This window comes from Phyllopteryx taeniolatus, chromosome 12, assembly GCF_024500385.1.
Source record: "Phyllopteryx taeniolatus isolate TA_2022b chromosome 12, UOR_Ptae_1.2, whole genome shotgun sequence".
Classification (NCBI taxonomy): Eukaryota; Metazoa; Chordata; class Actinopteri; order Syngnathiformes; family Syngnathidae; genus Phyllopteryx; species Phyllopteryx taeniolatus.
This window is the reverse complement of record NC_084513.1, coordinates 15258260-15281690: the sequence shown is the minus strand read 5'-3', so window position 1 is coordinate 15281690 and position 23431 is coordinate 15258260. Positions and strand designations below refer to the sequence as shown.

At 40.5% G+C, this 23431-nt stretch overlaps 1 protein-coding gene across 3 annotated transcripts in view; it reads left to right on the top strand.

The window, feature by feature from the left end:
* abca12 (ATP-binding cassette, sub-family A (ABC1), member 12) overlaps positions 1 to 23431 on the top strand; it is a 62184-nt gene that overhangs the window by 31719 nt on the left and 7034 nt on the right. For 2 of the 3 annotated variants that reach the window (XR_009791035.1, XM_061791695.1), the window contains exons 34-64: positions 651 to 815; positions 896 to 1091; positions 1190 to 1329; positions 1874 to 1993; positions 2089 to 2179; positions 3079 to 3258; positions 3691 to 3979; positions 5039 to 5153; positions 5448 to 5777; positions 6063 to 6132; positions 6220 to 6354; positions 6863 to 7021; positions 7258 to 7441; positions 8326 to 8544; positions 9201 to 9397; positions 9967 to 10124; positions 10882 to 11115; positions 11299 to 11446; positions 11832 to 12078; positions 12853 to 12942; positions 14180 to 14267; positions 14397 to 14524; positions 14717 to 14804; positions 14975 to 15083; positions 16653 to 16707; positions 17856 to 18033; positions 18149 to 18264; positions 19594 to 19756; positions 19893 to 20152; positions 22305 to 22506; positions 22896 to 23005. Coding sequence is in view for 2 of the 3 variants with exons in the window: in XM_061791695.1 (XP_061647679.1) it covers positions 651 to 815; positions 896 to 1091; positions 1190 to 1329; positions 1874 to 1993; positions 2089 to 2179; positions 3079 to 3258; positions 3691 to 3979; positions 5039 to 5153; positions 5448 to 5777; positions 6063 to 6132; positions 6220 to 6354; positions 6863 to 7021; positions 7258 to 7441; positions 8326 to 8544; positions 9201 to 9397; positions 9967 to 10124; positions 10882 to 11115; positions 11299 to 11446; positions 11832 to 12078; positions 12853 to 12942; positions 14180 to 14267; positions 14397 to 14524; positions 14717 to 14804; positions 14975 to 15083; positions 16653 to 16707; positions 17856 to 18033; positions 18149 to 18264; positions 19594 to 19756; positions 19893 to 20152; positions 22305 to 22506; positions 22896 to 23005 (4964 nt within the window). In the remaining variant the exon portion in view is untranslated. Of the gene's footprint in view, positions 1 to 650; positions 816 to 895; positions 1092 to 1189; positions 1330 to 1873; positions 1994 to 2088; positions 2180 to 3078; positions 3259 to 3690; positions 3980 to 5038; positions 5154 to 5447; positions 5778 to 6062; positions 6133 to 6219; positions 6355 to 6862; positions 7022 to 7257; positions 7442 to 8325; positions 8545 to 9200; positions 9398 to 9966; positions 10125 to 10881; positions 11116 to 11298; positions 11447 to 11831; positions 12079 to 12852; positions 12968 to 14179; positions 14268 to 14396; positions 14525 to 14716; positions 14805 to 14974; positions 15084 to 16652; positions 16708 to 17855; positions 18034 to 18148; positions 18265 to 19593; positions 19757 to 19892; positions 20153 to 22304; positions 22507 to 22895; positions 23006 to 23431 lie in introns of those variants that run through there. The other variant, XM_061791696.1, reaches the window with a different exon arrangement.

Sequence of the window (23431 nt, the reverse complement as noted above, 5' to 3'; positions counted from 1 at the left end):
TCTCAATCTCGCAATACTCAGCTTTCATACAGTAATGCCCTCCTGCCTGTATACTGTATTTCTAACAGTCAAAATTTAAATTACATATCTATGCCTACATATTTTATATGCACTCTATATTTAATGGATTGGCTGGTTCAGTCCCATCAGGTGACCCGGCTGTGACACATTTCAAATTTGTTTAGTGTGTCACACTGAACTGAATTGGAACTTGGCTCTTATTGTTCGCACACAATCCTTTTCTCATCTTTGACAGCACTTGTCAAGTACACATTTCAAAGTACAAAGAGGAAAAAAGTGTCAAGCTTTTCAAAAGAAAAATAATGTAAAACTGAGGAAAATCACTTCACATGAAATCCACATTTTTTAGGTTTTGGACAATTTGTATGTTTTGTCTCAAAGATGGATGCCTTTTTTCATTCACTTTCATAAAATTTAACCAATCATTTAAGCATTTCCACACCACATAGCATAAGTAATGTTTAAAAGGTAATTTGTTTTAGATACAGCAGCGCTTACAAAGAAATATATTTAATGAAAACATGCAAAGTTGATACAGTATACTTAATTCCATTGTTTTATAAAGCGATAGCGAATAGTAACAAATTAAACTGAGGAACGGCTCTCAAATGTTTGCTCCTTGTTTTCAGATGGTGTTGTCAGATGAAGTTCAGAGCCTACTGGGACTTATGCTTCAGATGGCTAGCAAGATCGTCAACATGATGGAAAATATCCTTCCTGCCATTGATCAGCTGCAGAGTTACATGATTTCCGTCAAAGAACTCAACCTGATGGCCGAAGAGGAGTTTAACCTAGTGTGTAGAATTCATTTTTTAAAAGCATGTTGTCAACATGATTGTAGATTATTTACGGTTGATGCTTTATTTTTATCTAGGCTTCAAGAAGCATGAGGTCGGGCCTCTCGAGCCGAGCTACATTTGTCACTATGACTCGAGTAATGTGCAGTCACGGTATGACGCCTTTCTTTGGACTTGCCAAACTTCCCCACAAGTCAGAGTCCAATCCATCGTCCCTTCACAGCAGTGAGAGGGAGGAGATGATCGACAGGTTCAAGATTCCACGAAATGCCAGTATGTTGGGAAGAGATGGACGTTTCACTGTTAATGCATTTATGCAGTCTTGATAGGAAGAAGGATACAATGTCATTTTTTTTCTTTTCCTTTTGTAGCCCCTTACTGTATGAACATGTACCTAGACATGGTCAACACCACAGGGGGCGCAATTGCGTGGGCCTTTCTCAAACCATTGCTGATGGGGAACATCCTCTTCACACCTGACACACCAATCACCAGGGCTATTATGGCGAAGGTATCCAGCAGACACCAACATTCATCATTGTATTTTTTGGGGTATTATAGCACATCACTCTGGTAATACCCTAAAAAATGGTGTTGAACAACATTTGACTTTTGACTTTTACATTTGGAAACATACCTATACCTTTTTGACTTCTGAAAGGCCCAAAGAACTTCTTTGATGGACAGACCTACTGTGGCTCAACGTCCAGTTATAAGCCTGATGATACTTTTCTAAGGGGCTGTGTCTATCAACTGGTGTCTCCTTGTTTTAAAATGCACATTTAATTGTGAATGACATCGCTCAGATTAAGTGACAATTTTTGTTCACTCTGCAGCATGCCAATGATTGCAGATTTATTTTGAATGATTATTGGCAGTCACATACAGAGACTGATAGTATTTTTAAGCATATTGCAATAACTTTATGAAAATAAATTGGTTGTCCTGTTCTTGATCAGGCCAATAGTACCCTGCAAGAGTTCAGCAACCTAAGTCTTTTTAAGCATATTGCAATAACTTTATGAAAATAAATTGGTTGTCCTGTTCTTGATCAGGCCAATAGTACCCTGCAAGAGTTCAGCAACCTAAGAAGGCACTCTGACGAATGGCTCAAATCCTCACACTACATCATGAAATCTGCCAAAGTGCTGGGCCACACTTTGCCACTCCTTAAGGTATGACATCTCAGGGCCATTCTCTAGCAGATTATGCTCCAACTGGTTCATGGAGAATTTTAAAAAGGTGTTTTCTTAATTCTGTGTGTTTCAAGAATTCCTTGGCCAATGGCTTTGTGAAGACTTTCATTGAGATGGAGACAGACATAAATGTTGACAAAATGAAGGAGACACTCAACAACTTCTGTGAGTGAGACCAGAGAGGGATGATATTATTTTATTTTTTAGATAATTTTAATAATATTCTACTGCCATGTCATACAGAAGGTTTTCACAAAAATGACAAATATTACAACCTGGTTGTAGTGCACCACTGATAAACAATGGCCGGCTCACCCGCTTTTCTATGATGGACCTCCAAACATGCAATCAGTTATAAGCACAGTAATCTCATGAAATAACTAATAACTAACTAATAAATAATAATAATAATAAATAATTATTTTATACAGAATAAAAAAATAAAAAAATAAGCAGCGCGCACATCTCACTGGCGACGACATATATTATCTGCTATGGAAGTTAAGTTCAAATTTAAAGTGTGATATATTTTCAAAATAGATTTCTATGGCATTCACATGTCTCAGGAAAACTCCATGCTCCATGATTTACAGCCACCCTCAGACTACAATGAGCCACGCCTCAGGCCTCAAAACATTACTGGCTAATTTGGATATCAGGGACACTAAATGGTTACTTTGAAAACAAAATATTTTAAAATGTCTAAAAGCTATGCTTCTTTTGGTCAAATGTGTTCATTTTTTTCATTTTATTCCACCGTCAGTAATTTGAATCATTACAAACTGAACCTGATTCACAGGGCATCCCTGATTCACAGGCGGCACTAAGTCAATCAGAACAGCCTTACTTTTCATTGTAGCGTAATATTATTTTTTTTAAATAATACAGTTAAATATGATTTTAATTGTTTTTCTTATATCTTGCAAATGCAATTTCAGCAGCCTTATTTATTTGCCTTTTAAAAGCAACTACAGTACATTGTTTCAGAATAAAATGGTGCTATAAGAACTTTACTTTCTTGAGACAAAAATTTAATAATTGTTTTTTTTTTTCCAATGTGAAAGCAAACATGACATTGATGTTGGAGAGGAACAAACACATAATGGATCAGATCACCACCTTGTCCACCCTAATGGTCAACATCTCGTCCTGTATTAAATTTGATCGCTACCAAGGTTACAAATCTGCTGAAGAGCTTGACGCTGAAGCTCAGGAACTCGCCAAGGACCGCAGTCTCTATGGAAGTGAGTCAACGTTACATCAACTTAAACAGAATGGACCAGACAAAAAAATCTGTATAGTTTGTACTGCAATTTGTTGGTTAGATGAAGCAGTAGATCCATTTCAATACATCTGTCTCAATTAAAACACCTCTGACTGTAATTATCAATTTAAACACTGAACCTTTAAACAATTTGTTTTGGATCTCAATATGCTGTGCAGATGTACTGAATAAAATGTCTACTGTACATCATGTTTGCTAGATTAAGCATTTATTAATGCAGCATCCATATGAAAGTAACAAACTCAGTGAAGGGCATACCTCTTCAAACACTTTCTTATTTTTATATGAGTTCATAAGAGGTTGAGAGGACATTTCTCTCAGACACACTGTGATTTGAGTTTAAAACTTTGAGATTTTTAAATTAAGTGAGATGGACTCATTTGTCTTTAAGGTGTCATTTTCAAGCTCCCCAAAGAGGAGAACTCCTCTTCCCTGCCACCGAAAGTCAGCTACACCATCCGAATGCATCTGGACAACGTCATGCGGACAGACCGTGTCCGCAGCCCATACTTTGTGAAAGATACCCACATATATGCGCGGAGAACGATGCGGTACAACCGGGCCTTTGTGTACCTGCAGGAGAACATCGACCGGGCAGTCATTGAGATGCAAACGGGAAGAGTCACAGAGACAGCTGTGCAACTTCAGCCCTTCCCATATCCATGCTATCTTCGTGATAGGTGAGTTCCCTTGATATTACAAGCCTTGAGACGCAGTCTTGATCAATTTATTGATCAATCACAGATCCTTGCGGATCCTTAGGTTCCGAAGGGGTTGTTTACACAAGAACAGAACTACTGACTTTGCATGCATATCACAGCATTTGAGTATTTTTTTCAGGTCCATGTAAACGGATATTGTTGACCATATCCAAAACCTTCCAAAAAAAGGAGAGAAAAAAAAAAATCCTGTTTTTGCACACAGCAAGGTCTATCAGTGAGTTCGAGGAGTTTGGTGGGAAAGAACTGGGGAGCACTGATCATCCCGGGATGAACTACATGGGCCCATAGACACATTCCAAAATATTGAAGAAAATCTTCTCAAATGGCCATGAGCCACATTACTCTTTTCCATTTAGTGTACATTCAGTATCGTATACAGTAAGTGTGCTCTGGTGTGGTTACACATATAGAAACGTGAAAGAATGCACAGTGTCTCAGGGGTGAAATTCAGGCATTGATGTGGAATAATGCAAACTCTCTCATTATTCATCTGCCACTTGGGACTGTCAGTAAGTAGTCAGTCACTGCCAAGTCTCACATGATAATTGGCTCTGAAAAGGGTGCATGAATATTCACTAGGATAGTGTGTATGCTTTCCCATGCAGACATGCACCACTCAAACTGCCTCCACTGCTAATGTCTGAAATGTACAGTCTGACCAATCTGACAGTCAGAGGTTTGACATTAACATTTTGCAAACATGCAACATAGTTTCTGGTTAACTGAACACAACGACAGTTTGTGCTCGCCCTCAAGGGCTTTTTAAGACAATGCTGATAACACATATCTGATGTACCATCAGGTCGCTGTATCTGACAGGCTGCTTTCAGCCTGACGCTGAGATAGGCTCATCTGCGTCTTTGTGCTGATCTGGTTTATTACTCAGAGTACAATATCTGTGATAAAACTGTCGCTGCGACATTATATCATGCTATTATTAAATAAATGAATGACATTCTTTTCAACCCTTCCTTAATGTCTCCTTTTGATTTTTTGATTAATTTCTGCATTCATCAGGTACATGGAGGCCATAACCTTGGTCTTCCCGCTCATGCTGATGTTAGCTTGGGTTCTCTTTGTGGCTGACTTTGTCAAGAAATTGGTTCATGAAAGAGAACTGGGGTTGCATGAGGTAAGGATTCTTTTTTTTCTTCCATTTCATATTTATGTGTCCTTGCGTCCTTTGAAAGGCGCTGTTTAAATCAAAGTTGTTATTTAATTTTATTTTACTGCAATGCAAATGACAATAGCTAATTGTAGATACACTCAACAGCCTATTGAATAGGCAGAGAGTAATAGAAGCGCTGGAACCGGTGCTATGCTTTTATAAAGATAATAATGCACCACCCCACTCAGTTAACAAATGATGTAAATAGGAAAAAGAGTGGCAGTTTTTGGTCATTCTCCTTTTCCCTTAAACCTACAGTATATGAAGATGATGGGCGTGAATCCGCTCAGCCACTTCCTCGCTTGGTTCTTGGAGTGTGCCGCTCATCTGATAGTGACCATCATCGTCCTCACGCTGATTCTCAAGCATGGTGGCATCCTCTCGCATAGCAATGGCTTCCTCCTGTTCTTGTACCTCTGCGACTACGGTTTGAGCATAATGGCCTTCAGTTACCTGATGAGCTCCTTCTTCGACAAGACCTACATTGCTGGTCTTAGCAGCAGCCTGCTTTACATTATCTGCTTCTTCCCATATATTGTGGTCATGGCAGTGGAGACCAGTCTCAACTTTTTCCAGAAGAGTGCACTGGTGAGGGATCGAATTTTTCATTTAGACAACTGGGGAGGAATGTTTTACTACTTTTGATGTTTGTTATCTGATGATTCATACAATCAACATAAAAAAAAATACTATTGCATACATGAGAAGTTTACCCTTAACAAAAAAATAAATAAAATCCCGCAATGTCACTATTATATAAAGGGAAATGACAAGAGGAAGGATTCAATAGATATTTCCAAATTTGGTTGCTGTATGTATTTGTTTCATTTGTGTTACCAGTGGTTTACTAACTAATGTCTCATTTTCCCACAGAGCTTATTTTCCCCATGCTGTTTCAGTTACGCTACTCAGTATATCTCTCTCTATGAGTCTCGAGGAGAAGGTATGAATTTCCCACCTGCATCAGAAAATAATGTATTAGACATTGTCAAAAAGTGACTAGATAAAAAGGTGACTTTGTCTTCTTTAGGAATTCAGTGGAGCAATTCATATTCCTCACCCCGAGCTGGAGACACATCCTCTTTCGGTTGGCTGTGCTGGATGATGCTCATTGACTCACTCATCTACTTCACTGTTGGAACGTACATCCGCATGGTCTTCCCTGGTAAATTCAACTGAATTTGGTGGAATTGAGAGTCATGACTAACCTTACAAATTGTTTTCTACATAAATGGACAAATTGACAAATAAATGTTTGTATGAGAAATTGAATTAGTCACTGAACAATATTTTGTCTGGAACGAAGTTTACCCATATTATTTGGGTAAGAGAAATGTTTAACAACCATCTACTGTATGTTTAAATAAATACTATAAAATATGTCTGAAATATCAACATCTGTAAGTTGCACCAACACAATTTTAGTCCTTCTGCATGTTTTTATTATACCTTGAATTTCAAAACGGCTTAGTGTCGTCTGAGTCACTGTAGTGGTTTACCTATTGATGAGCTTGTGATTCCAATTAGAGAGTTATTGAATATAAATTCAGTCTGTACTCATGCGTCAGGAGAAGTGTTACCCAGATGAAGCAAATGTTTGTGTTTCTGAATTGCTTTGTAGATGCTTTAAATATTATCATGACAAGTCTTTTTTGTTTTTCCTGTTCAATCAGGCAAATATGGCATCCCAGCTCCGTGGTACTTCCCGTTTACAGCCTCCTTTTGGGCTGACCTTTGCTGCTGTATAAAGTCACCGAAGGGGGGCAAAGGGCTTCTGTTCATCAACACCATGAATCTAAACCTGCCTGTGTTCTCTAATGACAAGGGGAAAGGTACAGAAAAAAAGCAATTACAATGTAACCACTACAAGACAACACAGTCACAGAGGCTGGTTGTCCACTCTTATGCTCTGAGATTCTCTCTCCCTTTGTTGTCTTGTCGCTCTTCTTTTCACGGTCACTAATTTTCCCCCTTATTGAAACACCTAACTATATTTCTCCCACTCTCTCCATTTATGTTCTGTACAGTAGTTCTTCGATTTACTGATTGTATTTGTCCATTCGCTCAGGCCATAGCCAGCTTTTCTCTCAGACGGGCGAGGACTTCTCTCATCTCCCAGTGGGTGTTGCCCTTCACGGTCTCACTAAGATCTATGGGGACCGGGTAGCCATTCAAAACCTTAACGTTTCCTTCTACGAGGGCCATGTCACATCACTGCTCGGTCACAATGGCGCTGGAAAGACTACTACCATGTATGTAAATTGTCACGTCTTTTTTTTCCCCTGTCCCAAGGAGCATACCAATACATATTTTCTGTTAATATACTGTCCTGCTTGCATCTGTGTTTTTAATTTGATTTGTGTCTCCCTGTTATCGTAGCATAGAACTGCTACTCACAGTATATGTTGTTTTATCCAACTTAAGCCAAAGTTCTATGTCAGAGATGATTGGTTGTCAAGAACTGGAGCGCTTACATATTCTGTACATTTTTAGGCAAATTGTCAGTGTCAAAAACAACCAAGGACAATTTGATGACAACAAATTCCACCTGAACCGTGGAGGAAAATCCTAACAGAGGCATTGGGCTTTTCCATTTTTTAAATATAGTTTTTCCACCTATAAAGTAGCAAATATATTCACCAGTCCAAACAGTAAGGTAAACTTACACAACCTAATTAGATGAGGAAGCACATAGAGAGGACCCACATTTTGTGTACTTCGGATTACAACAAAAATTATGTCCTTCAATTTTGATTAATGAATGACATTTTGACGGGATGAAAGTCATTACAGAGTTACCGACCAGGTAGTACAAGTACATTCTGATTGTGTTTTCGTCCATGAGAATTTTGGTGAAATACATTAACATACACCTCTGATGCAGTGCTACAGCTTGTGTATTGGGTCTCATTATTTGGAGGCTGGTATGTTTACGTACTACTGATTAAATGTGCCTGTATTCCCCTCAGTTATAGTTTACATCCTAGATAAAAGTAACCAGTGGCCATCTGCACTCTCCACATAATATATATATATATATATATATTTTAATACTGTATAAGATGGTCACATTCAGTTTTTATTATACTGTATAATATAGTAATTCAATGTAATGTTACGTTTTCTGTGTGGTTAGGTCACTCCTCACGGGTCTCTTCGCGCCGTCATCTGGGACTGTCGAAGTGTATGGCCGAGACATGCATACAAATTTGGATGACATCCGCAAAGATCTGGGTGTGTGCATGCAATATGACGTTCTCTTCGACCACATGACCACCAAGGAGCACCTCCTGCTCTATGGCCAAATAAAGGCCCCACACTGGTCCCAAAGGGAATTGCATGAGCAGGTTCGAACGTAAGTGTTGACTCATCCAGGGTGTAATGAATGTTTACTATTATATATCTCATATTGAGGTTGGACTGGGCCCCTGAGGATCATGTCTTGATTTGTTCATGATGCAATAATGTAATATAGTGTATTTTGCAGCCTTTAGTTTTTATCGGCCATGGTAAAACCTTGGTCTCTGCTCTGTTGACAGTATCTCCCCCTAATAAAATTGAGATGTGGGAATTTGTTACAGTGGCTGGAATTGAATACCAGTGGTACTCTGGAGAAAAGGTTAAACATGGTGGTAGTCAAGCACATTTTATGTCTACACTTAATTTATATGCATCTCCGGTGGTAAAGATAATGTAATCGTTCCACCTGTTGCTCTTGAAATATGGTTTTCGATTTACCATCGCAAGAGCAGGGAGAGATTATGAGATACATATACGGCCATTAGGTCCAAATAGAGAATACCAATATGGGCAGAATACTGTAAAGGATTTGTTCTTTTTTTTTTTTTTTTTTTTTTAAAACAAGAGAACAATGAATAATCTGTTTGACTTTAAATGCATGGAACCACCCTCTATAAGAAACCCCTGTAGGAAAAACTGTATTGAAATACATATAAACATTATGTTAACATGCAGCTTGTCTTGACTTCTTTCCACTGATTTATCTTCCAGGATCCTGGAGGAGACAGGCATGTACGTTCACAGACACAAGCGGGTGGGTACGCTGTCAGGCGGTATGAAGCGCAAGTTGTCAATCTCTATTGCGTTCATTGGTGGCTCACGCTTGGTGGTGCTGGATGAACCCACCACTGGCGTTGATCCGTGTTCCAGGCGCAGCATCTGGGACATTATTATCCAAAATAAAAAACGTGAGTCCATGCTCTTTACGACATCCCGCGCTATGTCGTAACTGCTACTGGCCAAGCTCTACTAGTACTCAAATGGCAGTCATGCTTGGACAAAGAATAATAAACCGTTCAACAGCTGACTTGCTGTGTTAGCCTTTTTGGTTTTGTTAGTCAAAAATCAATAAGCTTGTGACTTTGAATTGACACAGTTATCTGTTTGAGGAAACTAGGCTAACTGGTAAATCAGAAAAGGATCTGATCCCTTGTGATATATATATATATAAATGTTTTATATATATATATAAATGTTTTATATATATATATATATATATATATATATATGGTCATTTTGTGTTGCATAACCATACTTAATAGGCCTCATAGGACAATGATCTCCAAAAAACAAAAATAATGAAATTGTTTTTGTTTTTAGCCCAGGCCATGCCTTTTTTTCCCATTGTAGACAAAGTTAGTCATGGTTAATGCTGAGCTGAGCTACACAGTCAAGTCGGCAAAGAGTGAGCGATGTTTGCTGGTGTTTAGCTTGATGTGTACACAAATAATCGTGTTTTTTGTGTGTGTTTTCTCAGGGCACACTATCATTATGTCTAGCCACCACCTGGACGAGGCTGAAATGCTGAGTGACCGCATTGCCTTCCTGGAGCGAGGAGGGTTAAAATGCTGTGGCTCCCCTTTCTATCTGAAAGAAAAGCTGGGACAGGGCTACAAACTAACTCTCACTAAAAAGGTCATTATAGCGACACAGTAACAATATAGAAGAAAGTATCAAGTGTCTAGATTAAGTGTAATACAATATTGGCCTGTGACAGGTTATTGTGTGAATGCTTAGAGATCCATCCATCCATCCATTTTCCAAGCCGCTTTTCCTCACAAGGGTCGCGGGCGTGCTGGATCCCATCCCAGCTATCTTCGGGCAGGAGGCAGGGTACACCCTGAACTGGTTGCCAGCCAATCGCAGGGCACATACAAACAAACAACCATTCGCACTCACAGTCACACCTACGGGCAATTTAGAGTCTCCAATTAATGCATGTTTTTGGGATGTGGGAGGAAACCAGAGTGCCCGGAGAAAACCCACCCAGCCACGGGGAGAACATGCAAACTCCACACAGGCGGGGCCGGGGATTGAACCCAGGTCCTCAGAACTGTGAGGCTGACGCTCTAACCAGTCGTCCACCGTGCCGCCATGCTTAGAGATAATCCTTAATATTTTGTGACTACATTCACACTAATGCATTTGTATGGCAGACAAAAATGTATGTATTATGGTGTAAAAACTGGGAACTGGCCATTAATACACACCACAACAAACAAACATTTAAGCATGTGATAGCTCAGCTTTTAACTTAGTGAAGCATGTGATAACAATTTCAACTCTATAAAAGAAGAAAATGTTCGCATTTTTGCCATTTCCAGTTTAAATAATAATTTTTTAAAAAGTTTTCATCATACATAAAAGTACTAATTTTATTTCATGACTTCAGGTGCATGTTCTCGAGTCTGAGCGCTTTGACGATGCTGAAATGAAGGCCTTTATCCAAGCACATGTACCGGAAGCACGGCTAAAAGAGACCCTGGGTGGCGACTTGGTCTACTCTCTGCCCCCATTCACCTCGTCCAATGCCTCCTCATACAGCTCTCTTCTGACGGCGCTGGACGCCAATCTTGATGACCTGCAGCTGGGAGGCTACGGTATCTCTGATACAACCCTAGAAGAGGTAGGCTCACATGCATCTAAAGGTTAGACTATGTTAAACAGATAATCTCCAAAATATAAATATTATTCATATTACTGGTATTAAATGGTAGTCACCCATTAGGAAATTACATTGACTGTCTCATGGGTTGTTGACATGTTGTTTTCGGTTGTTTTTTTTTTTTTTTTTTGGTCATCTCTGTAGGTGTTCCTCCAGTTGACTGAGGAAAATAAAGAATGTTTGCAGAAGGAGGACAGACCTTTTTCTATCTCAGAGACGGTATCAGAAACTGGCTCCATTGACAATTTCCCTGCAGATCCAAGTGACATTATCCCCAGTTCTGACAAAATTAGTAAGTTTCTATACAGTATATGGTTTACATTCTGTATTGTTTTGTCTTGTGCAGAGTATTAGTGCTATGCAAAACATAGAAAATATCACTATGAAAATGAATTCATGAAGAAAGTTCGCAGTCATAATATTATGAGCATAAACCTTTGCAAACTATGTTATGAATTCTCATCCCTTTATGGCTTTTTGCACTATTGTCCAATTTTTCATTTTCTGTGTGGCCCTAATACTTCATTGTAGGTTTATCTCCTCCCATCCTTTGCTCAATCCACCCCTCCCAAATACTGTACGGGAACTGTTTCAAGATTTATTTATCGAGCCAACAGAGAATATGAAAGTAAATTTCAGTTTTGACATGACTTGAATTTTTCCACCATTTCCTGTAGAGCCGACTAGTTCCAACAGAGCACAAGGCATGGCCCTTGCCTGGCAGCAAATCAAAGCCATTCTGATCAAGAGGTTCCATCACAGCTGCAGAGACTACAGGGGCCTGATCTCCCAGTTCCTACTTCCCGTTTTGTTCGTGGCATTCGCTATGGGCCTGGGATCCATCAAGAATAATGTGTGGCACTATCCTGAGCTGGAGCTTAGCCCTGCACTCTACAACATCAGACCAAGTTACTCCTTCTTCAGGTCAGTTCTTGTGGAGTGCAGAATAGATGGTAGGAGTAACGGGAATGCAGATAGACCGTCAAACTTTGTTTCTTCGTGACTGACTGAGATTCAAGTAAAACTAAATTACCTCACAGAATCATCTACTTGATGTCAAAGTCTTTGGACAAGTCCTCACATCTCTGTCATGGTTTGTGTGAAAACCTTGCATTTGTATTGATGTACCTCTAGGAGGCACAATAATCAATAAAGTACATCCCGCAACAAAGCAATTTGGTTTTGATGAAATATTAATGAAGGGCTGATGCATCTTGTTTGCTTAAATTGGCCCAACGTGTCCCTGCATCACTTTTTGTGTATCACAAAGTTGAGGTTCTTTGAAGGGCAGACATGCCCTAAGGGGAAATAAAGATGGAGAATGCGATGTGTGTCGATGCAATGCACGATCAAAGTGAATAACATTAAGAGTGTTGAGGGAGATTGTCTTCGTCCTGAGAATTGACGCTATTTGATCAAGGATATCGGATATAGGATATGTACCGAAGAAAATGCTGAGGTGCCATTCCAAGTACATGTTCTTCTGTGGTTTCTTTATCCAGTACGAAGGTTGATGTACATGATTTGTTTCAACATTTTTTAGCAGTTAACTATATATATAGTTCTTTTTTTTTTTTTGTGAAACCAGTGTGGATGGGATTTTTATAAAATCAACTTCTTGGTTATATAATGCTTAATCAAAACTGACATCTTTTCCAATTTGATTTGTTCCATTATGTTTGTTATGGATTTTCACAGTAACCACAATGGTAGATCCAGCCAAATGGTGGACATGATGATGTCATTCCCAGGAATGGATGACAGTTGCCGTGACCAGTCCAGCGATCCGTATGTAAACACAACAACACACCAGGTTTTATATTTAACAGTAGTTTTTTTTATTTATCTCATTTTCATTCTTCCCATGCCTCTACGTTCTTTGAGTTTACTAGTCTCCCTCTCTTCAAATTCCAGCAAATATCTGGGTCTCTTGCTTCATTCTTATTTTTCCTGTTGCTTGGCTCCATGTGTATGTGAGTGAAAGCCTGCAGCAGAGCCTTGCAGCTCAATAGCATAATTTGTATTCCATAAACACCTCCCGTTTATTGCAGAGATTTTCTCCTTACTGTCACTGAATCACTGTTGAGACTCATGATGTACACCTTGGAGCCATTTTAAAACTCCCTGGCCCCCCAGAAGAAGCATAAAAAAATATATAATAATAATAATCGCACAGTGCAATCGAGATTGAATGTTTTGCCTTCGAATTACAAGCGAGAGAATGTACTAAAGTCCTTCACAAATCTAGAAATCTACATTCATTCTTGTCTTTTTGCTACAGTGAAAGAAACCTTACAGATATTATAACATAAAACATACATATGACTGGCACTGGCCAGAGTCGTGGCATCTCCAAAACCCTCACTTTTCAGGAAAAGAAAAACACAACACGTTTACTGAACCATTAATATTGGCTCGTCAAAGAGAGCAAGCCATTTTCAACACTTTAGATCAGTCAATAATTTGTAAAAAAAAATAAAAGAACCTACATGAGGAATGACCAATAGTATTGATTTGTTAAAACAATATCAAATTGACCATATTTGGACATAGGAGGTTTCCGCCAAACAGTGACGATAGGCAATGCATAATGCAAGAACCTGCAACAGCAGAATAAACTAACTAGACTTTCACATATGGATTGTCATAAAGACTTTGAGCAGCTTGTCATTGCCGTGACGACCCCAGAACACGACTATATTTTTCCTGCTACAGTTTGTACCCTGCTAAATTGGTGCCCCACCAAGTTTGTTCAAATAAAAACCCAGTGTGAAGTGCATCAATGCCTTGATGTAAAATAAATATCAAGCTGCACAAATTTAGATTTAGCAGTCAAGTCTTGAGTGCTTGCAGCTGCATACTAGTGGTTTGCTCTCCCGTTTCTTTCCATCTCTTTGGATGTGTACAGGCTTTTAACATTGATTCCATCATAACAACTCATGTCAAGATACGTTCTGGCGTGTGACTGCACTCCCGTCACAGAACTGTGCCACCATTTCACTCGGTGAATATTTTTTCTTTCAAGGGTTTGCACAAGTCAAACAAACAGCTGGAATTCAGGAGGGAACACATCCACATCATTTAGTGATTGTAAATGTACCCTTCAGGAACAGGTGAGGGACAGTGAGAATGTAACTACGCGTGAGAGAATTTCATGCCCTCAGATTTGTTTCTTCTTATGCCTACATTCACAGCTACACTTTTATTCTGTGATTTGTGCTTCATTTCAAAATACAATGCAGATTTGTCATGGGGAAAGATTCCACCCAGCCAGTCGGCAGATCCCGTCTTCTCAGATCGTTTACAACCTAAGTGGAATCAATGTCGAGAATTACTTATTGACCACGGCCAATACCTTTATTAGAAACAGGTAAGTGGTTCAAGACACAAACTCCCAATATTATTTGCCAATTTGTAGTAGAGCATCTCTCCCTGTACACATCTTTTACGGCTGTGTGTGAACATGTGTGCATGAGTCTGAAATCATTGGCAAAGAGCATTTATCACACAGAAAAAATGCTCCTGGTTAAGCCCTGAAAAAGTTCACAACTTTGTTTCTCAGGTATGGTGGGTTTGAATTTGGAATGCAGCTCCCACGTGACCTGCAAATGGATCTTCTACCCAAGTCTAATAACGTCACCTTATCTAAGGTATCGCTTCTCTTCTCTGGTGCAAATCTAATTAATTATACAGTAATTCTAATGTTGGAAAGTAAAACATGACATATGAAGTTGGCCTCACATGATTTTGTTGTATTTTTGCCGGTGTCTGTGTGTGTGTGCGTGCGCATGCGTGCGTGCTTGCATTTGGACGAGTGTAGGTTTGGTTCAACCCTGAGGGCTACCACACAATGCCAGCATATTTAAACAGCCTCAACAATGTCATCCTACGCTCCAAACTTCCAGCAGATAAGGATCCAAAGAAATATGGTATGCTGTGAAGTACTTATACAAGTACTGTATATCACATGCAAATAAGGGCGTGGGCTAGAGGCAGGGGGCGTGGGAGATTCTAGTTGATGAATGTACAGTAGATACGGAAAGTATTCAGACCCCCTTAAATTTTTCACTCTTTTTTTAAATTGATACCATTTGCTAAAATAATTTAAGTTCATTTTTCCACATTAATGTACACACAGCACTCCATATTGACAGACGAAAAACGAAATTGTTGAAATTTTTCCAGATTTATTAAAAACGAAAAACTGAAATATCACACAGTCATAAGTATTCAGACCCTTTGCTCAGTATTTAGCTGAAGCACCCTTTTGAGCTAATACAGCCATGAGTCTTTCTATTTTGGTCTCATCAGACCAGAGAATCTTATTGCTCACCATCTTGGAGTCTTTCAGGTGTTTTTTTTTTTTAGCAAACTCCATGCGAGCTTTCATGTGTCTTGCACTGAGGAGAGGCTTCTGTCGGGCCACTCTGCCATAAAGCCTCGACTGGTGGAGGGCTGCAGTGATGATTGACTTTCTAGAACTTTCGCCCATCTCCCGACTGCATCTCTGGAGCTCAGCCACAGTGATCTTTGGGTTCTTCTTTACCTCTCTCACCAAGGCTCTTCTCCCCCAATTGCTCAGTTTGGCCAGACGGCCAGCTCTAGGAAGGGTTCTGATCGTCCCAAACGTCTTCCATTTCAGGATTATGGAGGCTACTGTGCTCTTGGGAAGCTTGTAGCATAATTTTTTTTGTAACCTTGGCCAGATCTGTGCCTTCTGTTTTTTTATGTCAATATGGGGGGCTGTGTGTACCTTAATGAGGGAAAAAAATAACTTAAATTATTTTAACAAATGACTGCAATATAACAGAGAGTGAAAATTTTAAGGGGGTCTGAAAACTTTCCGTACCCACTGTACCTCTAGTATTCAGTATGTGTGGCATTTAGTTAATGCTTCAAAATGCAATATTCCTATATTGTATCATATCACCATGAAGATGAGATTACAACATTAGACACGTTGACAAAATTATACAGTACTTGTAGGCACCCATTCAATGTTACCATATGATGTTGCACAATACAGAATCCTGCGAGATTACTTTTTGACAGTTATGATCTTTTAGCTTTGGACATGTAACTACTTACCCTTATGTAATAGACTTCCCACTCTAGTTTAGAACCTGCCCACGGATGTGTCATCACACTCCTGTTCACCTAAAACGCTGCACTTGAGAGCCCATCCAATCCATCCAGCACAGAGATATATGGTTACTCAACTGTCTATGGGCAATTTGTGTCAAACAGATGGCTGTATTTACATACAGCAGAGATACTGATAACCTGTTGCCACGTGGTTTTCTATAAACTGCGCAGACATTCATTAATTAGATCCAGTACAAGATCAAAACATCTTTCTATACAAAGATGATATTGCTCTGTTTTGTCTGACATTGTCAAAGTGTTTTTATTTCATTTAACAATATGTTTATTATTATGGTTGTAGACTTGTTATAAGCCTATAATTGTGCTCATTTGTTGGTCTTTTTTTGTTGCAGCCATTTCAGTGTCCAGCCATCCCTACTTTGGCCGGCCAGATGAAGAAGACTCAATGTAAATTATGCATTTCTCATTGTGACCTTTCCTCAATAACACATCAGGAGATGGAGTAGCAAAACAGTCCTGACAGTGTAATTAGTTTTTGTTCTCCAGCTTCACAAACGTAAAGCTTCATACATTTTATTCAGGGCATCACAATTGATTGAGTGAGGACTGGATTAGATGGTGTGCTATTTTAAAAAATTGTTTTTATTTTTTTAACCCATGTTTATTCTTTAAAAGGATTTCCCTGCGCTGGCACTATTGAACAGCGTCCCAATATAATGATGTTCTGCCTGCCGGTGGCTGAGTAACTGATTGACTACAACTTCTTTCCTAATATTTATGAAATATAAAAGGAAGGATTGGATTGGGTACATGTTCAAAATGTGTGTGTTCCAATGGAACCTGCCGTGATAGCCTCACCCTCAAACCTTCAGTTTCAAGTAATTTGTACCCATGGAGAGCTTTTTGTAGTTACCAGCCTGGCAAGCCATGGTGCGGCAAGCAGCCATTTACTCCTCCTTCCATGCCGATATTGATGTATTGATTTGGCCTTGGCCATTTTAAGGATCCAGTCGGCTTATTACAGTAAGATATCTTGATGCTTACTGTGTGGCAGCCCATGGGATACAATACAAAGCTCAAGCTAAATCTTTGACGAATACCCTCATGTTCTACCATGACTGTGCCCGAGAGTAAAACGGTATATATTAGGTAGATAATTTATTGATGCCGAAAGAAATTCTGGAAGCTAGGCCCATAAAGACATGTTGGGATGAAACCCCTTATCTCAAATTCATTCAACACCTTATGGATAGATGACAACGGAGACTGTTAGCCAGGATTTGTCCAACATAAGTCACCTTTGACCTTCCAAACATTCTTCTGGATGTTTGGATGAAATTCCCACAGACACTCTCAAATCTTGAAGAAAGTCTTGGCAAAAGAGTGGTGGGTGCTAGAACGTTTTCTTACACGGTACAGTGTATTACACTTCAGCTCGTAGAGCCACACCAAAATAAATACGAAACGTAAGCTGCAACTCACAATATAGTGTTCATTATTAATTGTCGACAAACTTGGCCCACCAATTCAGAAAAGTGCTGCTGTTAGTGTTTCTGTGCTACCAATTCTGAATGATCCGATTTTTTTCTTCACAGCACTCTGGGAATGCTCCAGATCCTTGTGGCCATTTGTGTGCTCACAGGCTATTCGATCACTACAGCCAGCTTCTCCCTCTATGTTGTCAGCGAGTGTCACAGCGGCTCCAAGAGGCTGCAGCACATCGCAGGCATCAGCGAGCCCCTCTACTGGGCCATAAACTTCCTTTATGACATGGTAACACCTAATTGTCCAGTCTATAAATCTCTAAAATACCACCTCATCCATTTCATAACCGACACCATCAAATAATTTATCAGCAATTCATTATACCCTGGACCTTCTCCCACAGATCATCTATCTGATTCCTGTTAGTTTGACCATCGGGGTGGTTGCAGCATTCCAGATTTCCGCATTCACGCAACAACAAAATTTAGCAGCCGTTTCACTTCTTCTGGTGCTCTTTGGGTGAGTCGTGCTTTTAAACCGGCATGCATATTTTATATATTGTATGTTTGGGTCCTGATCTAATCAGCGTAGTGGAAGATTCTTTGGCTTCATTTGTGAGGCAAAAACTCAATGATTCGAAGCATATCTCATGCTAGCTTGGTTGATGAATTAAAAATTCTGATACCATATAGAACTCAATTTAGTCAGTCACAGATCAAATCAAATGCCGCTCTGTAATTTATCATCTTTTACTGCATGTTTGTGTGTGTCACCGAATTGTATTTTTAGCAGAGAACACTGAGAGCTGCTATTCTCCATTCACATATAAGCTACATTATCAGCATTTTTTGCAAAGTCAGATGGAAAAAGATAAAGTCTGAAATATGAATCCTTTTCTAGCCAAAGATACAAAAAAGAAGGACAGGGACCTGAATGAAGTGTGGGGTAATAACAATAAATATGAGCATAGATATCATCTCAAAATTTCCAGAGTTTGAAAATTGATGCGACAGTAACATTTAGATTGAAGGTCAACCTTTATCCGTTTTGGTTGCAAACACATTTTCACACCAATAATTGGATTCCTCTGTTGCATACAAATGTAAAGCCACATCTGTCCTCGGCGATATTTACATCTTTTAATTCTACTATTTACTGTTCGCCCTCCTGTGTTTTGCTCAACTGCCAATGGGCCCTAGATCTTAGGAGGGCGAGTCAGCACTGTGCAACTCATTTATCAGACAGATGTCTCCCTCCCGAGCAATGAATAATCCCATTCCTCCATCAGGCAGCCAGCACCCACCTGGTCTGGTTTGCAGCCGTCACGCTGTTGTTCTCCGCTATGCTTTGGCACCCTTCCTGTGTCTACCAAGCACCTTTTTTTGGGCATGTTTCCCAGATGCAATGCCGCTTTCGAGCTCTATTTGTTTTCTTGTGCTACTTTCCTTCTTTTAATCTATTTTATTTTTCTTCCCCTCTCTCCAGTTCTCTTTGTGTTGTTTTGAACCCAATCAAATAAGCAAGCAGTTAATGTGAGAGGAAAGAGTAGGGCGGAAAAGAAAACGGTTTACGGGACGAAAGGAAGAAGTAATCCATCTTCCTCTTTTAGTATCATGACTGAATGTTTACCCTCCTCATTTTGTGATTATTTCGCTGCATATTGTCAGTATTTTTCGTGCCAGTTAATTTGTCACCCTAACAGTTTATCTGTCTCATCTTAGCATTGTTTCTAAAAGAAACATCATTTAAGATGTACTTTTAATTTGGTTTCATTTCAACCTGTAGACTATTTACACTGGATGTAGCGATTTTCTTTAATTAAGTAGATTTTCCATGTCACCTCCTCAGGTTTGCCACCTTCCCGTGGATGTATCTCTTGTCAGGTGTTTTCAAGGATGCAGAGACGGCCTTCATCACCTATGTGTGCATTAACCTTTTGATAAGTATCAATACCATCATGTCCACCTCTATTATCTTCTTTCTGGGTGAAAGTACAACAAACACTGCACAGGTCAGCATCATTTCCTGAATTAGTATATATATATTTATATATATTATTATTTTTTTTTTTTAACCCTTGGAAGTTGCAATGTCCTGCACCCAAATAACTGACTTCTATCCCAATTACCTCTTGTGGTCTCTCTCAGAGAGAGAGCATCCAGAATACCTTCAGGATATTGAGCGACGCCTTCCTCATCTTCCCCCAATTCAGCTTTGGAAATGGACTGATGAAGCTGGCCAGAATGAACGTTGAGGTCCAGGTCCTTAGTGGCTATGGCATTGATGCCTACAAGAACCCATTTTCTACAGAAGTTCTTGGCTGGATGTTCATCTCCTCCATCATCCAAGGCGTTGTCTTCTTTGCGCTGCGCCTCTTACTCAACACGTTCCTCTTGCGCAAAGTCAGGTATGAGAAATAGAAACTAGAACCAAGAAAAACAATTGGCTTTTATTAATTTCAGATTTTAGCCTTAAAGAAATGTTTGACCTGAAAATAAAAGTCTCAGGAGCTTTTTGTTGTTACTGTTTTTTATTTCTAACAAGGAAAAATAGCATCTGTGTCATATACTGCCCTGCAGTTCCATTGTTGGAGCCGGGAGGGCGCTTTGTGTCCCCTCTCTCCCCTCTTTGTTTTCAGCAACTGTCTTCAATCAGCCTCATCACTACCGGTATATATAAGCCCGCCTATGCCCGGAAAACCTCGCCTAAGTATTGCAGCCTCTCCTAGATATACCACGGCCCTAGAGTGGAAGCACTGGCTGGAGCGGCCTGAACTACCATTCATCATTTGGACAGGCCACAAAAATCTCTCTTTCCTCTGTTCTGCCAAATGCCTTAACCCTCGACAAGCTCGCTGGGCTCTCTTCTTGAGCAGGTTTAATTTCAGTCTCTCCTTCCGTCCTGGCTCCAAAAACAGCAAACCAGATGCCCTGTCTCGACTTTACTCACCCCCCTCCAGCCCTGACGAACCGGAACCCATCCTTCCTTCCTCGTGCTTCATTGGAGCAGCCACTTGGCAGATCGAACAGGTGGTTCAGGAGGCCCAAAAGACTCACCCGGATCCCAAGACCGGGCCTCCAAACCGCCTGTTCGTACCCGATTCCGCATGCTCTGACGTTCTTCAGTGGGCTCACAACTCCAAACTCGCCTGTCATCCTAGCATCACCCGCACCATTTAGTTCATCCAGCAGCATTTCTGGTGGCCCAGCCTTGTTCAAGACACACGGGAGTGACATGTCCTCAGTTCTCATCACTGGTATGGAAGGAATTCTGTTAGCGGTGGGCGCAGCAGCCAGCTTGTCGTCAGGATATCATCCGCAGACAAACGGCCAGATGGAGCGGGCAAACCAATCCCTTGAATCTGCCCTCCGTTGTGTTGCCACACGCAACCCTCCTCCTGGAGCTCATTCCTCCCATGGATTGAGTATGCCCACAACTCCCTCACCAGTTCCGCTTGCTATGGTTACCAACCCCCATTATTCAAAGAACAGGAGCAGGCAGTGGCAGTCCCCGCTGTCAAGGATAATCTCCGGAGAATCCAGGCAGTGTGGAAAGACGGCCGAGCGGCGTTGACCCGGTCAAACAGCTCACGGACCGTCATCGCTCCGCGACTCCCAAATACAAGGTGGGCCAATCTGTCTGGCTTTCTTCTCACGACCTCCCGCTTCAGACAGAGTCCCGGAAACTCACTTTGCGTTTCATTGGTCCCTTCCCCATTACCAAGATCATCAATCCCACTTCCGTCGAATTGAAGCTTCCACAGTCTCTGAAAATTCATCCCACATTCCACGTCACATTCCCTTGTTAACTCTTGTGTCTCCTCGTTCCCCTTTGTTCCTGACCCACGTCATTCCTGCCACCAAGCCAGCCGCCGTTTCTGTCCACTGCCTGCCACCTGTCCATACCGCCGCCTGCCAACAGATCCAGGACCACCTCCATAACCTCAATAAACTGTTAATCATTTTACATCTGCCTCCGCCTGCTCTTGGGTCCAGCTACTCCCCACACGTGACAGTCCGTCTAGCCCTTACACCTGTTATGTGTTAGAACTAGTGAGGGTGATTCTGATTAAAGTTGTGTTATGCAAAGTAAACATATCATCCATCCATCCATTTTCTGTACCGCTTATCCTCATTAGGGTCGCGGGCATGCTGGAGCCAATCCCAGCTATCATTGAGCAGGAGGCACCCTGAACTGGTTGCCAGCCAATCACAGGGCACATATAAACAAACAACCATTCGCACTCGCATTCACACCTACGGGCAAATTAGAGTCTTCAATTTACCTACCATGCATGTTTTTGGGATGTGGGAAGAAACCGGAGTGCCCGGAGAAAACCCACGCAGGCACGGGGAGAACATGCAAACTCCAAATTTTACTTATTTGCATTTTACTTAGGAAGCTTTCATTGAACTCCCATTAAAAATAAAGATTCAATTTTTATGTCTGAATTCAACTTTTCTGTCACTTTGAACTTCTTCCACCTTTTTTGCATAACCAGTAACTCTATTGCATTCCCGACACCGATTAATTATTTTGTCAACATTTTCTCTCTCCAGGCATCTGATTTTGGGCAGAAAAAAGGTGTCCCAGGTGGTTGAGGACGAGGATGATGATGTAGCAGCTGAGCGCTTAAGGGTGTCCACTGGAGCGGCAGGTGCAGACATTGTACAAGTCAACCAGCTCACAAAGATCTATCAGCATCTCAACAAGAAGATCTATGCAGTCAAGAGGCTTTCTGTGGGAATTCCTGCAGGAGAGGTAAGCCCGTCGGCAAGAGGTAATACCTTGGTGGGACTGCTTTAACATATAATAATAATAATCTACCTAGTCCCTATGTGGAGCGGTGATTGGAATTAAACTCAGATCATCAAAAATGATCAAATGCAGGTGTATACAGGTGGTGAGTATTTATAAAGGTAACCATCTAAACCTTGAGGAAGGTCTTCACTCCACTGCCAACAGGGATAACTAAATGATCACAAATTCCCAATTGTGGCTAACCAAGGCAGAATGATTTTTAAAGTATTGTATGGTTTAATTATTTACTTATTTAAATCATGCTGTTTATAAAGTGGTGTATTGAACATTGTGTCCAGAAAGGTGGTCAAATGTTTCAGCTTTGATGAATGATTAATCTTTTTCCAAAGTGCTTCGGTCTGCTGGGAGTGAACGGAGCAGGAAAAACAACCACTTTCAAGATGCTTACGGGAGATGTTAGCCCCACTGGTGGTACTGCGCAAATCAGGGACTGGGATGGGTAAACTCCTCATTCATTATTTTTTTATTTTTTAAAAGCAGAGCAAAGCAAGTCAAATGAAAGCATATGGCACGCTGCAAACATGCTGACTCACATCATCTCTGATGATGAGTAGCTTTTAGCTTGTGTGTTATATTGTTGGAAGATCGCTTCAGTGCCAGATAGATAAATGTTACTTGCATAATCTGTGCATAGTGATGCCATGCTAATATCAGTTTTTCAGGTCACTAACTACAGGTAACAACTTTATGTATTTCTGTAAAGCCCTGGCCACATGCATGATTCCAGATAAAACATTTTAGTTCATGTGGATGTTGATGCTGCGCTGCACGCGCTGTGTTTGGCCCATTGTACCCAAACAGTTTTAGACCCTTGACACTCAACATTTTCACCTTGGTAATATTTGTCCCTGGGAGATTTACAATT